General features: G+C 37.5%; 2 protein-coding genes across 3 annotated transcripts in view; one reads left to right on the plus strand and one right to left on the minus strand.

Annotated features, from left to right (window-relative positions):
- Window positions 1-5,441: 5,441 nt before the first annotated feature.
- Window positions 5,442-8,942, minus strand: LOC139148906 (cyclic GMP-AMP synthase-like receptor 1). Its single transcript, XM_070720354.1, has 2 exons — window positions 8,247-8,942; window positions 5,442-6,684 (listed from the first exon to the last, which is right to left on the minus strand). Exons 1-2 carry the CDS (start codon window positions 8,755-8,757, stop codon window positions 6,035-6,037), a joined length of 1,161 nt encoding a protein of 386 aa, XP_070576455.1. The 5' UTR covers window positions 8,758-8,942; the 3' UTR covers window positions 5,442-6,034.
- A 133-nt stretch (window positions 8,943-9,075) lies between these two features.
- Window positions 9,076-14,829, plus strand: part of LOC139148907 (protein cornichon homolog 4-like) — a 30,116-nt gene continuing 24,362 nt past the window's right edge. Inside the window, exons 1-2 of one of the 2 annotated variants that reach the window (XM_070720355.1) lie at window positions 9,076-9,260; window positions 10,592-10,660. In XM_070720355.1, the coding sequence (XP_070576456.1) occupies window positions 9,183-9,260; window positions 10,592-10,660 (147 nt within the window). In that variant the 5' untranslated portion in view covers window positions 9,076-9,182. Of the gene's footprint in view, window positions 9,261-10,591; window positions 10,661-14,829 lie in introns of those variants that run through there. The other variant, XM_070720357.1, reaches the window with a different exon arrangement.

Consider the following 14,829-nt stretch of genomic DNA (forward strand, 5'->3'; position numbering starts at 1 on the left):
GTAATTTTTTACAGATCATGGGCACAAAAAGGAGTTTATTGTATAAATCATTTCCTCAATGAAGACAGAAAATTTCTTTCTTTTGCAAATTTTTGTACTAAATGGAATAGTAAGACCGATTTTTCTAACATTTCTTGGTATAATTGACGCAATTCCTTACGAGTGGAAACGGACATTTCTTACTAATATGGAGACTCTTGATACATTTTTTAACACAACGCCATTATTAAGAATAATACTTGTAAAACCATGTATTCTATGTACTTTGACCTGGAAGTTGGTTAAGATAAAGCCTTACCTCCAGTGGAAAAATGGTGTATGGAGTTTGATGATATGTGTTAAGAAACTTTTACCGATTTTTTCTTGTTGAGTAAGAAAGTTACAGATGACGTGGCTTTGCAAACATTGCAATTTAAAGTTATCAATCGTATTGTTGTACCAAAAGGTTTCTTTTCTTCGTAAACTTTCTGACAATGATCTCTGCACTTTTTGTAAGAAAGAGACAGAAACGATCAGACATTTATTTTATGGGTGTAATTATGTACAACAAATATGGAACCTTATCTTTATTCGCAAAAACTTCCAACTTATGTGGCACTAATTGAATACATAAAATACTATAGGAAGGTGTTAGACTGTAATTCAAATATTGCAAAGTCTAAGAGAGCCATTGAAATTTTAGATAGATTCTTATAATGTAATTTATAAGAAATTTGTAAATTTGTTTTCCTCTCCTCGTGGGTTTTCTGTTTCTGTTCCTTTTTTGTTTTTCAATGAAATAAAAAAAAATAGAAAAAAAATTAAAAAAACAAACAAATTAAAAAACCCATTGCGTTTTATACAGTTTTTATTTGCACATCACAACTATACATATGTTTATTTTTCAAACAAGTTTTTATTCCACAACAAGAACGAAATATGCACACAAGGATTAACTATATGCTTTTAAAATAAAGCACAGCACCTTAAACATAGTTACATGTATAGGACCTTGCCCATGACATATGTTTGAACAATAACAATGAATGAACAGAGGTTTTGAATGTAGATAAATAATTATGATAACTTTAAAACTCCGTGTAAATCAAAATTTGTGTAAAAATGTTGAGTTTATTGCATCAAGACCAATATAAATAAAATTTACTTGAAAACGAGACATGATCTTCGGATATTTTTCTGGAGTTGCGCATATGTGGAAGAGACTTGTTGCATACAGGTAAATTGGGGTGAAAATGTTTTACGGAGTTTTCAGTTCAATAGAACTTAATGACATTTTTTGATCGAAGAAAAAAAAAACATAACATAGAATTTCATATACAATGTTTAATACCAAAAAACAAATTTGAACATGGTCCACTCAAGGCAACATGATAAATTATCTACTTTTAACCCACTATTGTGTATACACTGAAACAAAAATACGAAATTTGATGATCATGATGTTATAGTATAGGAAATAGGCAGCAGCGAGGAAGATGAAGAAATTGAAACAGTGTATACAGTGTACACATGTCCGGGCGACAAGCAGGATCTTTGAAACAAACACTTTTTCAGTGATTGCATGCCCACAAATAATGAGGACTAACATTACAATGGAACTGACTTACTGTGTTTTTATTTGTTTTGGTTGTACATCATAGACCATAGACATGTTTTACTAATCTTCACAGCAAGAACGATGCTGATGATATGAATTTTCCCAACTGCAATGTGTGTAACCTCTTTAGAACGTGATATCTACATACTTAAACATAAAACTGAAGCAATATCATAGCTCATAAAATAGTTATAATTTATTTCTGGTTTTTATATGTATATTTTTTCATACTTTTTTACATTTTTTCTCGGGATCATTTTTGCTGCTGTCATAGTGGGGGGTTAATAGTTTTATGGTTGTGGATTCATGAAGGGTTATCATTGTTTTTAACCAATAAACACGATTGGAACTAATTTGGGATAATTGGATGGTGAAGTAATGTCGATATAATCTGCAAATGTAAGCTCATCTGCTTTTCTTTTTAAGTTACACACTTGTTTTTATGAGTATTTTGTAATATCGCAACATTCAGCTATGCAGCACCTAACGCTTTTAAGAAATTTGCAAAATATAAAGATCCAATTATCCCAATTCAGTTCCAATCGAGTTGATAGCAAGAATTTGCCGCCACTCAACCGCCACCCCAAAGGTCCGTGGCTAATGACGGCCAAATAAAATTCTAATATTTCCTGAAATCGGCGAATTCGATTTTAGGCGTAATTTCAATTTTCGGGGTTATTTTTCATTTAGATATTGCGTTTTTGTACTTATTATTTAGAATTTAGAACGATTTTTAAATTTGATTCTGCAGTGTCGGTCTCGAATTACAAACTTCGTTTTTGAAAATTCAGAAACCAGAATCGAGAAAACAGTAACGAACAATCGCAACTTTCTTTCGGATGCTAGGGAGTCTCTCGGTAATTGGTATATCTACAGTGCAGCGAAGATTAAAGCAAAACGTTACAAATGTTACATGGTCTGTCTGCCGAATTGTCATGGCAACACGTTTCCCGACCGGAACTTCTCTTGCCCTTGTGACCTTCTCTTGTTAGGTTTGGACTCGTAGCAAAGGAAAGGTTTGCAGACGACTACATCGTTCCTGATTATGGAGTTTTCTGAAGGTAGTCGACTCTACAAGGCACTTCTCACGCCGATATCAGCTGTCTATTTATTCAAAATCTCGTAGATTGACTGGACTAATTGGCAGCCCGACATACAACTAAACGGGGAATTTCAGCGATAGTGCGCTATTCCCGAAGTCCATTCCCTCCATAACTTTGAAATACTAAAAAAATGCCAAAAATTGAAGCAACTGTCCCTAATATTGGGGTGACTTAATTTCTCTATTGAAAAGTGCACAATATTACAGACAGCTTGGGCGAGCTTCTGATCTATTACAAATGTATATGATAAACGTGGCATGAGTAGGTTGGGGGTTTTGATTATCCGGCATCTCTCGTTCTGTAATAGGTGAAAGGGGTACACATAGTGTGTGAGTAGGAGTGGATATGGTAGGGGGCTGTCCCGGTTGCTTCTGTTGGATTTATTTAATTGTTAGACAAAATTGTGCTTTTTGTGCATTCTAAGAAGGATGCCGATACAATTTGAAGTTCCCCTTACCATCTCAGTATTTTTCGATACTGTCCCAGCATAATCTTAAACTTTTTCTCAAATCTCCCCCGGTCAATTCTCCCGCCCTGTAGATGTGTTTGTCAAAACACTTTCATCAGCCTTCAAATGAACTAGGTTTAGGCGAGAAATTTTTCATGATCGTGGGCATTATAGAGTAGTATCGTCACTGACTGATGGCATTACGATGAGTATTTTATTGAATCGTATAAAATCGTATGCCAAGTGCACTACGTAAGGGACTGGTAAGTTTCTTAGGCTTGGGGGGGGGGGCGGTGGATCCAAGGGGGTGTCACCCTGTTTTTACTTTGGTGATGGGGGAGATCATCATGTCTTTAAAATGCCCAATAGGGGGGGGTCAGTGGTTTTTTTAAATTTCGATACGGACTCATACTTACCTAAAATGCATCGTGCCAATCACGAATTTCATCATTCAGTTGCATTTTTCGACCAGAGTTATTTAGAATAATATTTTCAAATATATTATGAAGGGAAGGTAACAACAAGATCGAAACGGTAGTTCTTATTCTTGGAGGTGTCGTGGCTTTCAAAATATCACGATCTTGGCGAGCCCGAAAAATTCAGTTCGATGGCGCCCACTGATTACTGTGACCCAAATCTATGTGGCCACAAAGGACCATCACCACCGGTACCAGTCTCCGCCGGTGTCAACTTGTCAGTCCCGATCCTAGTCGTTAATGTTTATGTCTTACGAACTTTGATATGTTTGCAGTGACACATATCTCGCCCGTAGATACCCCAAATTTTGTCACTTGACGGAAACACTGTTCAGTAGTCCGGGTCAACTTTCGATAATACATCCATAGCCCTGCACGGTGTGCACAGAAGACTTCAGGCTACAGCTATACCTGACTGCTGATGTCTCCACTACAGTGCTATGCTTCAGGCACAGGGGAAAGAAAAAAGTCCCCTGGGGTGGGCAGGGAGGGTTTCTTTGTGCAACGGTTTACCTTATTTGATTTTATTAATTTTGACTGTGATATTTCAAATAAAGTTTTGTTCAACTCCAAGCCGTCTGACTGCTTTCTTTATTACTACAAGTAATTTTATTAATTTTGACAGCGGTATTTCAAATAAAGATTTCGACTCCACACCGTCGGACTGTTTATATATTACCGACAAGTCCTTATCTCCTCTCCAACTTGTGTATACATCACTATAATTGCTTCGAAAACATTGCCAACTTGCTCATCCGCTGTCCGCATCAGCGGATAAATTGATTAAGTCAACACCACAGCCGTCACACACGTTCTTATTTTACTGCGTGAGAACAAAAACATGCAATATCTGAATTAGAACTAAACCCAAAAATTGAAATTACGCCTAAAACTGAATTCGTCGATTTCAAGAAATATTAGAATTTTACTTGGCCTCCATTAGGCACGGACCCGTACAGCACAACCTCCTCCTGTGCCGCGATTCGCAGGAAAGCAACGGGACGAGCAAATAGATAATACGGCTTGTGCCCCCTGATTAAAAAAACGCAAAAAACCCACAAAACAAACAAACGTCAGAGGCTATCCCCAAGGATTTCTCTTTGGAAATACTGCACACCTGAGCGCAATTAGCAACGATACCTCGACAAAAACAGTGGGACACTGCTTTCCATCAGCGCGGAAACTTGAAGAGCTCATCGATAAAAAAGATTAAAGTGCGATCAAGGATTGTTTACTAAAATTGAGCTGCATCAGCCTTACAACATCTGAAAACAGGAATAAGCGAGTTCGTGTTGACGCGATATGTGAATACAAAACATACAAACAAGGAATAAATGTTCCTTTCCGAAATTATAATTCTGCCCCCCCTGCTGTGAACGTTAAGATGGGCTTGTCCAAGTAGATGGGCTAATTTATATTCTATAATTGAATAAACTGAAGGGTAGATTTTCGGAAAATGTTTTGTTTTCCATGTAATGAACCGAACAAACGTGCACTGTTGCTGTAAGATAGGCTGACAAACTTGGTTAGCCACTATCGTACGTGGTAAAGGTGAGCGTGGATTGAGAAAGAAAGAGAGGCAGGGTAATAGGGTCACGTGAGATTATGTTATAACATCCTAAACATAAATCAAATTACACACGCACACACGCACACATACGCACAAACATACACTTACATATACACACACACAGACACACACACACACACACACACATACACATATATATATATATATATATATATATATATATATATATATATATATATCAGTGTCTTCCTTTAGAAACGTAAATGAAGTACAACAGAGATAGTACTTATATATTGGAAAGAGTGGCGTGAATTTAATTACAAGCTAATGTGTGTAAAACAATACTTTATTATGTGAACTTAGTTTAACGATTACTGCAATCCCAATGCCCTAAGAACAATCAATCAATCAATCAATCAATCAATCAACAGACATTGTATTGTCCCTCTGAATATAAAACAGACACAAACATGGCCATACAGTGGAAACAACCGATTCTAAAACTCCAAAGCATATCTGCAGTATCGTTTGGAAAAGCATTAGTATTCATCGAATACAGTATTTTTTGGTATATTTTCATCTTCGATAAGGGACAAATGACTCCTTTTTTATTTTAAATACGTAATACCGCTTCGTATACAAAAGCGCCAAGGTGTAGATTATGAAGGCATGTATAGTCAGCCGGGAAACAACTCACTGGAATTACATCAAATACTATCATGTACAACGAATTCGAAGTATACGGGTATATAGGCCTACTTCAAGGAAATCACACAAATTTGTCTGAGCATATATACCTTGTAGACTTTTGCATGAAGCAAACTGTGGGAACAATTGTGGCGAACTTGGGCCTTTTCCTGTCCTAGATCACAAATGGCCCTACTGTAGAGCAAAATACTTCGATTTAGCCGGATCATTTGACAAGTCTGCCAATATGTCACGAATAACGGCTGCCACTCTGTTGAGACTCCCGGCGTCAAAGCTGTCGAATAAATTGCAGCCCCGGATAAAAAAGTGCGGACACTGTTTTTTCTCGAGAGCATACATCATACTGCGCAGTAGTCCTTTGAATCGTTCGCCAAGTTTCTCTTTGCTCCAACTGTCGGGTTTGGGAAATTTTGTACACTCATTAAGGAATATAGTCTTAATGTGGTAAGACGCGATGGGCTTGAAATCTTGACGGTTAGCCTCGCGGATTGTCTTCAAAATCCGCTCACACTGTTTTCTCCGTCCGTTGGGTGAGTCGATATCCGAGTACCGCAATAGGTACTTCTCACCGCAAGAGAATGAAAAACGCCAGAGGTTTGTGTCTTGACTCGCATGACATTGCTTTGGAAGCATATGAAAACCGAAACCTTTTACATTTTTTACTTCGGTCTCAGTTAGCCACTCATTACTACTGTTGCCCCAATCAGCGGCACTCGGAGGCCAATCTGTCGTACCACGGAACACAATGCAGGGTACAAGATGTATACTGTAAACTTTACCGCCGGCTTCAACCTTCAAGATTGGGATAGAGTCGTGGGATTCTGAAAGAGACAGTTAAACCTTGGTTAGGACAAAAAGTCAATAAATCGGTCAAAGGTTATTTTATTGGCGACTTTATTGGTGCTGTGATGCATTTATTCAATACCATACTTTCACGTGACTAACCTTTACTGCATCGATTGACGTTTTCTCATAAACTTGGAAGTATCCAGGATTTTATATTGGTCTAACTTATTGAATTTTTGACTCTTTCCCGTTTTTTCAGTACTATCGATGTGTTGCGCGCCTTGATGTTTTGATGATTGTAGTTCGACTTAAAGGCTTGTTTTTCATATTTTAGGTTTTGCGATTTCGTTGCTACAATTCACTCGTCGGTCTGTCTAAAACCGTGTCCCTCTTCTTAATTTGCAATCCTGTGTTTTTCTTTCTAATGAGTTCGGAAGCTACAAAGTATAGTGTCATTCACAGACTGATTGCTATATATCGGTTTATAGGTCAACTGGTAGACGACACTGTAATGCTACGTAGTTTCCTGGCAATACTAAATCTCATTCGTTGTTTACGTTTATGCCTCAGATTTACCGTATTTAAGATAGTGCATGCATTCCTCAAACGTGTGGATGATGGATCGCTTTGCAACTAAATTAAATTGACACATGCTTTCGATTCCTTGAAAGAAAACGTTTGAATGACGCACTGTGCAACTACAATAAACAATCAGTGTAAGTAAAGATAAATAAGTTTTGTTATGGTGAATGTGGAAATAATCAACAAGTACATGTACGTTGGTATAAACTGAATAGTACTCCACGCAATCTCAGTTTCAACATTATATTGATTATACACGTATTGTGATTGGACAATTCCACTCACGCCTCAAACCTTTTATTAAGTGTTTCTCGTTGCACCATGCCATGTCTTAAATCCACCACCTACTTGAAGTTTCAGTAGCAATCAAAATATGAATTTTGTTATCGTCGGGAGCTTGGCGATTTTTTAGCCTGCTGTTGCGAGTGATTAAGTTTACTATTTTAATCATGTTTGGACATGTTTTCTCTGTGTGCCATTGATTTCAGCTACAAGAGACTGGTCGATGTGCTAATGTTTAAATCAATTTTCTTTTGCGTGAATATAATAAGGGCTTATGACTGCAAACCGGCTCGACCTGGCCCAGCAGTCACTGTGAACACCAACAATGAATTCCCGGGGATTGAACTGCACAGATTCGTTCTATATACAAATAGTCCACTCAACGTAATTAAAATATATGGGGCTTATAACCTTGTCTGACCTTAGAGCATATTTGACTGTTGTTTATCGGGCCAAGATTTAACAAATGGGGTCTTAGACAATTGTATAGCTCATCGAACATAATTAAAACTACAAAGACACTTGACAATAAAGTCGTGACGACGAGGACGAATGTAAACAGATAAGTGCGTCACCCGTGAGAACAAAATGTAAAAACAATAATCAAAATATGGGACTAATTCGTGCAATTTAGAAAAATCATAGAATAATGAAAAGACGAAATTTCATATCTGTATAATGGGATTAATAAACTGAGTAGGCCTATAGGGCCTACTTGTACCACACAGCATACCTTCAAGTCTTACTGTTATTTGCTTATCGGGTACTATGTTTAACTTCTTCATTGCCCCGTCAACGGCTGCAAAAAATGCTCTTTTCACTTTGATCGCTGAAAGAAGTCCTAATCCTGTGAAGCCCTCAGATACCACATTCTTTGGTAACGTCTCAACTAAATCTGCGATGTCAAAATTCGAATGTTTTGCGATGATGTATCCATGGCTACCATACCCGGGTTCCTTCGTGCCAACATCGTCAATGCCTCTGAAGGAGAGTAACTGGACGAAAGAAACTAGTAATTCAAAATTATTGAGAGAAGAAACTCGTAGCCCTTCGAAATAACTGCTCGTCGCAAGCGGTGGTTCTGCTCTGAAACGGGGTTGCTCTTCTCCGATTGTTTTGAGAATAGGATGGATGACATTGTCCAAACAAAGAGGAATCGCTTTCCTCGATTCAAGCCGACTTGTCTGAATTTTAACTTCTGTGAACTTGTTCAGAAGTACATTCAATTGCTGTCCGGTTGCCATTTGGTTTGGCTCAAAATTTTCTGTCCTTAAGTACTAAAGCCACCACTCTATTCACGCCTGTGTCAACTTCATCAGATTTTCGGTCGACTGCTTGCAGGTCACGTGTAAATCACATGGTGGTGACCTTCGACCCCGAACAGAAATTGTGTACGCAGAGTGACTAAGAAAGCTTAGCTGTTTTAAGCGAGGTCTGCCGATTCAATGGAAGACGAAGATATTTAAATGTCATCGTTAATTTAGGAGGATAGGTTAACATCGAAAATCCTTTACTCTCGCGAAATCTCATAACTGGAGCTTGCTTTAGCGATGTCCTATGAGGGCGCTCATTATAAACTCCTACCCGGAAATACCGCGTAGTTGTTCCTGTCAGAGTGAACAAGTACAAGGTTAGGACTCAGGAACTCGACTCAGCTGATGACGGGAACATGGTGTCGTCCGACGCATTATTGTTTATATTTTCACTCTTTGACAGCGCAGCCTTGCTGTTTCTTGCAGTTTTCTTCGTATCCTTTAACATTCACACTCAGGTTTTCTGACATGATACTTGTGTCTTGTGTATGTGATTGGGTTTGGAGTGTTTTACGATTTGGTCATTTACCAATGGCAATGACTCCCTCTCTCCTTGTACAGGTACAAGTTGTACGTTTCCCTCCCCCACGTGAACTTTTGGGAGGAAAGTTGAATGAACTTTACATTGTATGTCAATGCCAAGTTGTTTCTGGGAGCCGCCATTACCGGAAGTTGGTAATGGCGGCTCCCAGAAATGTTTTCTGAATGCAATCGACAAATTCTAAACCCCATAAATGACAAGATTAGTGTAGTATAGTGTTTAGTCTTCAGTAGTGATAAATCGGTACGACCAAATGCAGCAGTAAATATGTAGGATTTTACACCAAAATGCCGCACCATGTGCGACGTGCTTATTTGGAATGCTACAGGGCCATCAGCATTGTAGCGCTACTGGTGAGTGAGGTCGCAAAAACCAAAACTCACCGACCGCCTCACCATAGAGCTACAATTTTGCAGCTAACCCTCTTGTTGCTGGTTGTGGTCACTGGGAAGATTCAGTTCTTGTACACTTAGAACCTTTTCACCCATTCTCCTCTGTAGAGGTCCTCTATGAAAGGGTAAAAGTATGTTGCAATGCCCACTGGTTACCTACTGCTTGCTGAAATAGCCTGCATGCATGTGTATAGTCAAAAAGTGAATGTTTTAGCAACAACACAAAACATTATACATATATACACTATGTTGACAAACTCTGTCTGGACATTTCTGTGTATAGAAAAAATTATGAAAATTGTCAAAAGATACAGCTAATGTTCCCTGAATATTAAGCTTTACCCACCAATGAGAAAAACAGACTTTCAGTGAGCCAAGATGGGTTCATAAACACTTAACATAATGGCTGACAACAGTTTAATTACCCACTGAAGATTTTGATTTACTGCTCTTCTCTCTTTGATATTGGTAATTGACATCGATTTATGTACAACACTTTTGGATGTCTGGTTGTGCACAGAAAGTGTGAAATACATTTACAGCTCATTTAAATTTCTGTATTCACACTTTAACCTGTGTAAAACTGACAGGTCATAACAGAATGTTATATATATATATATATATATATATATAGAGAGAGAGAGAGAGAGAGAGAGAGAGAGAGAGAGAGAGATTCCTATGAGTAAGATTAAATTGCAATAATATACATATGAGCATCACTCCCTTCCAAATGAATTAAAAGTGTCAGAGAAGTTATTACCACAGAATAATTTATCCTTCAACACTAAAGCATTGCAATCAGGATGTTCATGATTTTCCTTAACAACACAAGATAATTACACTTTCAGATCTAGAATGTGACTATTTGAATGCTACAACATGCTGTTCAAGACTCAATAAAGTAAGTATGCAGTAAAGTGAAACCAATGATATGACATTGAAGTAAAATGCTATGATCCCAGGTCATGCATTTAGCCATAGAGTAGCAATTACATCGTGTGTTGGTAAAAGTCAAAGTGTTGAGATCTTATACTGGTAACAAACTTCTCTATACAAGGGTGTTTCTTTATTTAGAGACCTGCCCTCGGAATGGTTGAACAGACTATAAATTGTCTTACTGACAGCACCATTGCAAGGCTGCAAATGGCCTGTAGGCAGCCAATCATGTACATGTAACTCATTCCTATTGCACTTTACACTTCAAATGACAACACCTGGTGACCTCGAGGAACATATCACAAGGGTTTTTTCCGCCAAGAATTTGACCAACAGTCAAAGAAGAAGCTAACTTTTATTAGCTCCGCTGTCAGAGACGCGGAGCTTATCCGATAGGCTGATTGTCCGTCGTCGTCCGTCCGTCCGTCAACAATGGTCTTCTTCTCTGAAACCGCAAGTCAGATTTCTTTGAAATTTGGTATGGAGGTTCATAGGAGTGACCTCACTCAAGTTTGTTCAAATTGTGGTGAAATTTGCATAATTGTATTTTTGGGGCATTTTTTGGTGTTTTTGGTAAAAAAATCTTCTTCTCTGAAATCGCTTGTCCGATTGCTTTGAAATTTGATATGCAGTTTGCTTAGGATGACTTCAGTCAGATTTGTGCAAATTGTGGTGAAATTTGCATATTTGTATTTTTAAGGCAATTTTTGTCATTTTTGGTAAAAAAATCTTTAAAAATCTTCTTCTTCAAAACTACCGGTCAGATAGCTTTGGTATTTGGTACATAGGTCCCTAGGGATGATCTATTTCAGATTTGTTCAAATTGTGCAGAAATATGCAAATTTGCATTTTTAAGGCAATTTTTGCCATTTTTGGTCAAAAAATGTATTTCTCAAAAAGTACTGGTCTGATAGTTTTGAAATTTGGTATACAGGTTTCTATCGATGAACTAAGTAATATGTATTGAATTTCTGATGAAATCTGTAATTTTGTATTTTGGGGGCAATTTTTGCCATTTTTGGTCAAAAAATGTGTATTTCCAAAACTACTCATCTGATAGCTTTGAAATTTGGTGTACAGGTTTCTACAGATGAACTAAATGATATTTGTTGAAATTATGATGAAATCTACAATTTTGTAATTTTGGGGCAATTTTTGCCATTTTTGGTCAAAAAATGTGTTTCTCAAAAAGTACTGGTCTGATAGCTTTGAAATTTGGTATACAGGTTTCTACACATGAGCTAAGTAATATATATTGAATTTCTGATGAAATCTGTAATTTTGTATTTTTGGGGCAATTTTTGCCATTTTTGGTCAAAAAATGTGTATTTCCAAAACTACTCATCTGATAGCTTTGAAATTTGGTATACAGGTTTCTACAGATGAACTTAATGATATTTTTTGAAATTATGATGAAATCTACAATTTTGTAATTTTGGGGCAATTTTTGCCATTTTTGGTCAAAACATGTGTTTCTCAAAAAGTACTGGTCTGATAGCTTTGAAATTTGGTATACAGGTTTCTACACATGAGCTAAGTAATAATATTGAAATTCTGATGAAATCTGTCAATTTTGTATTTTGGGGCAACTTTTGCCATTTTTGGTCAAAAAATGTGTATTTCCAAAACTACTCATCTGATAGCTTTGAAATTTGGTGTACAGGTTTCTACAGATTGTTATGTAGGTCATTTCCCCCACACTCATCATGACCTGAGTTCAATTAGTCTAGAACATTCTCAAGGTCACTGCCCTTGATGACCTCACAACAACCTTGAATTCAATTAGTCATGTTTGGAATGTTCTGGAAAGTTGATTAGTTGTGTAAGGGAGATAATTTTAGAACAGTAATTAGCATGTCAATAAAAGTTCTAGATTGTTCTTATATGCCTTTATAAAAGGGACGTGCACAGCTTCCAGTCAGACTTTTGGGATCGTGTCTCTTGTGTGTTACTAAACTCCAGCAGTAGTCATTCTCAAGACTTTTCAAGACCTTCTCTGCCAACGCTGGATTTATACTGTGGACTTTGTGCAACTTCAAGCCTGCAAGCCAAAGGACTGTTCATTCATCCAACTGACTGTTACAACTCTGAGACTGGAGCTTTGCCGTCCCAGCTGAGATAAGTAGTCTGTACACTTTTAAAGCTTGTACTCTATCCCTGACTTAGCAATTAGTTTTATTTTCGTAATAAATTTTGTTTAAACGTTAACTGCTGAGTTCACCCTTTTGTTCGTTTTCTCTGCACGTAACAAATTGGGGGCTCGTCCGGGAGACGAATATTTTGAGCCGTTTGACAACATTTTGACAGCCTTTTCAAAACTACTGTATACTGTGAACTCAGCGAATTCAATCATGGCGGAATTCAAGCCAGACGAATTTATGGATGACCTTGATCAGGACGCATTTGATTCCCTCAAAAAGGACAACCTCATTGCACTGGCCAATTTCCTTAAAGTAGATGTCAAAAGATCTATGCGCAAGCGGGAAATACAGTACCACATTGCAAAACATTTAGTTAATTTAGGCCAATTTGAGGAATCCACCTTGAAAGATTATGAGCCCGAGTCTGCCTTTGAACTAAGAAAATTAGAATTAGAAATTCAGGCAGATTTGGAGCTAAAAAATTGGCATTAGAAAAAGAAAAAATACAAATGCAATTACAAATGAAAGAAAAAGAATTGCAAATGGAAGAAAGACAGAAAGAAAAAGAAAGGCAGGAAAGATTAGAAATGGAAGAAAGACAGAAAGAGAGGGAATTGGAAATGAAAGAAAAAGAATTGCAAATGGAAGAAAGACAAAGGGAGAAAGAAAGAGAGGAAAAGAAAAGGAAAGAGAATTAGCTGAACACCGACTGCAGTTAGAAATGAGACGTTTAGAGCTTGGAAAGTCAGGAAAATTCTTCCCTTCAGACAATTTTGACATCACTAAGCATTTCAGGTTAGTTCCCCCTTTCCAAGAAAAGGATGTTGATAAATATTTTCTCCATTTTGAGAAAATTGCTCAGAGTCTGAATTGGCCTAAGGAGTCCTGGTCTATGCTTTTGCAGAGTGCTTTGGTGGGTAAAGCCAGAGAAATTTACATTCAGTTGTCAGTAGAGCAGGCTTCAGATTATGATTCTGTGAAGGAATTAATTCTCAAGGGCTATGAGTTGGTGCCTGAAGCTTACCGTCAGAAATTTAGGGATTGTGAGAAGGTGAAAGATCAAACTTATGTTGAATTTGCTCGAACAAAAGAACAACTGTTTGATCGTTGGTGTTCTTCGGAAAAGGTCAGTCAGAATTATGACAAATTACGACAACTTGTTTTGATTGAGGAATTTAAAAGGTGCATCCGGAGTGACATCAAGACGTTTATCAATGAACAAAAGGCAGATACATTAGAGGTTGCTGCACGTTTGGCCGATGATTATTCATTGACCCACAAATCTTCATTTCTCAGCAAACCATCCCAGTCCTTTTCCTACAGAAACAATGCAGGTAAATTTAACTCGTCCTTTTCATCCAAGAATTTTTCAAAGGACAGTAGAAAATCAAATGACAACAGTTCACAGAGTTCAAGTAACACTCCCACATCATCAGATCCCAAGTCTCAATCTCCTTCTGACAAACAGTTTGGTACACTTTCTTGTAATTATTGTAAGAAAGACGGCCATTTAATGTCAGAGTGTTTCAAATTGAAAAGAAAACGTGAAGGTCAAAGTGGTCAAAGTGGATCTAAGCCCACCGGCTTTATTTCTTCATCAACTCAATTAGAGTCTAATAATGTGTGCAACACATTTTCTGAGGTTAAACCCCTCTTATCCCCAATTAATGAGGTCAAGGTCAATTCTTCTCAAGATAGCATTATGGGTATTTCGAACCATTTATTCATGATGGTTTTATATCACTTTCTAGTGATTTCTCTTCCGCTACCCCTGTCAAAATTTTAAGAGATACCGGGGCCTTCCCAGTCTCTTTTGTTGGCAGATACCCTGCCGTTTTCTGAAAAGTCATTTTCAGGTTCTAAAGTTCTTATTAAGGGGGTAGATTGTAATGACTTTATTCCTGTTCCTCTCCATAATGTCTATTTGTCTTCGGACTTTGTTTCTGGACCTGTGACTTTAGGTATTAGGCCTTTTTTGCCTTTTGAAGGGATT

The sequence above is a fragment of the Ptychodera flava genome, chromosome 14 (genome assembly GCF_041260155.1).
Source record: "Ptychodera flava strain L36383 chromosome 14, AS_Pfla_20210202, whole genome shotgun sequence".
Taxonomy (NCBI): domain Eukaryota; kingdom Metazoa; phylum Hemichordata; class Enteropneusta; family Ptychoderidae; genus Ptychodera; species Ptychodera flava.

Bases quoted from the DNA above. Each gene is read 5' to 3' on its own strand.
- LOC139148906 (XM_070720354.1), bottom strand. From the start codon at position 8,757: ATGGCAACCGGACAGCAATTGAATGTACTTCTGAACAAGTTCACAGAA. The intron at 6,685-8,246 runs GTATGCTGTGTG...TGTCTCTTTCAG, and splicing joins AATAACAGTAAGACTTGAAG to AATCCCACGACTCTATCCCA.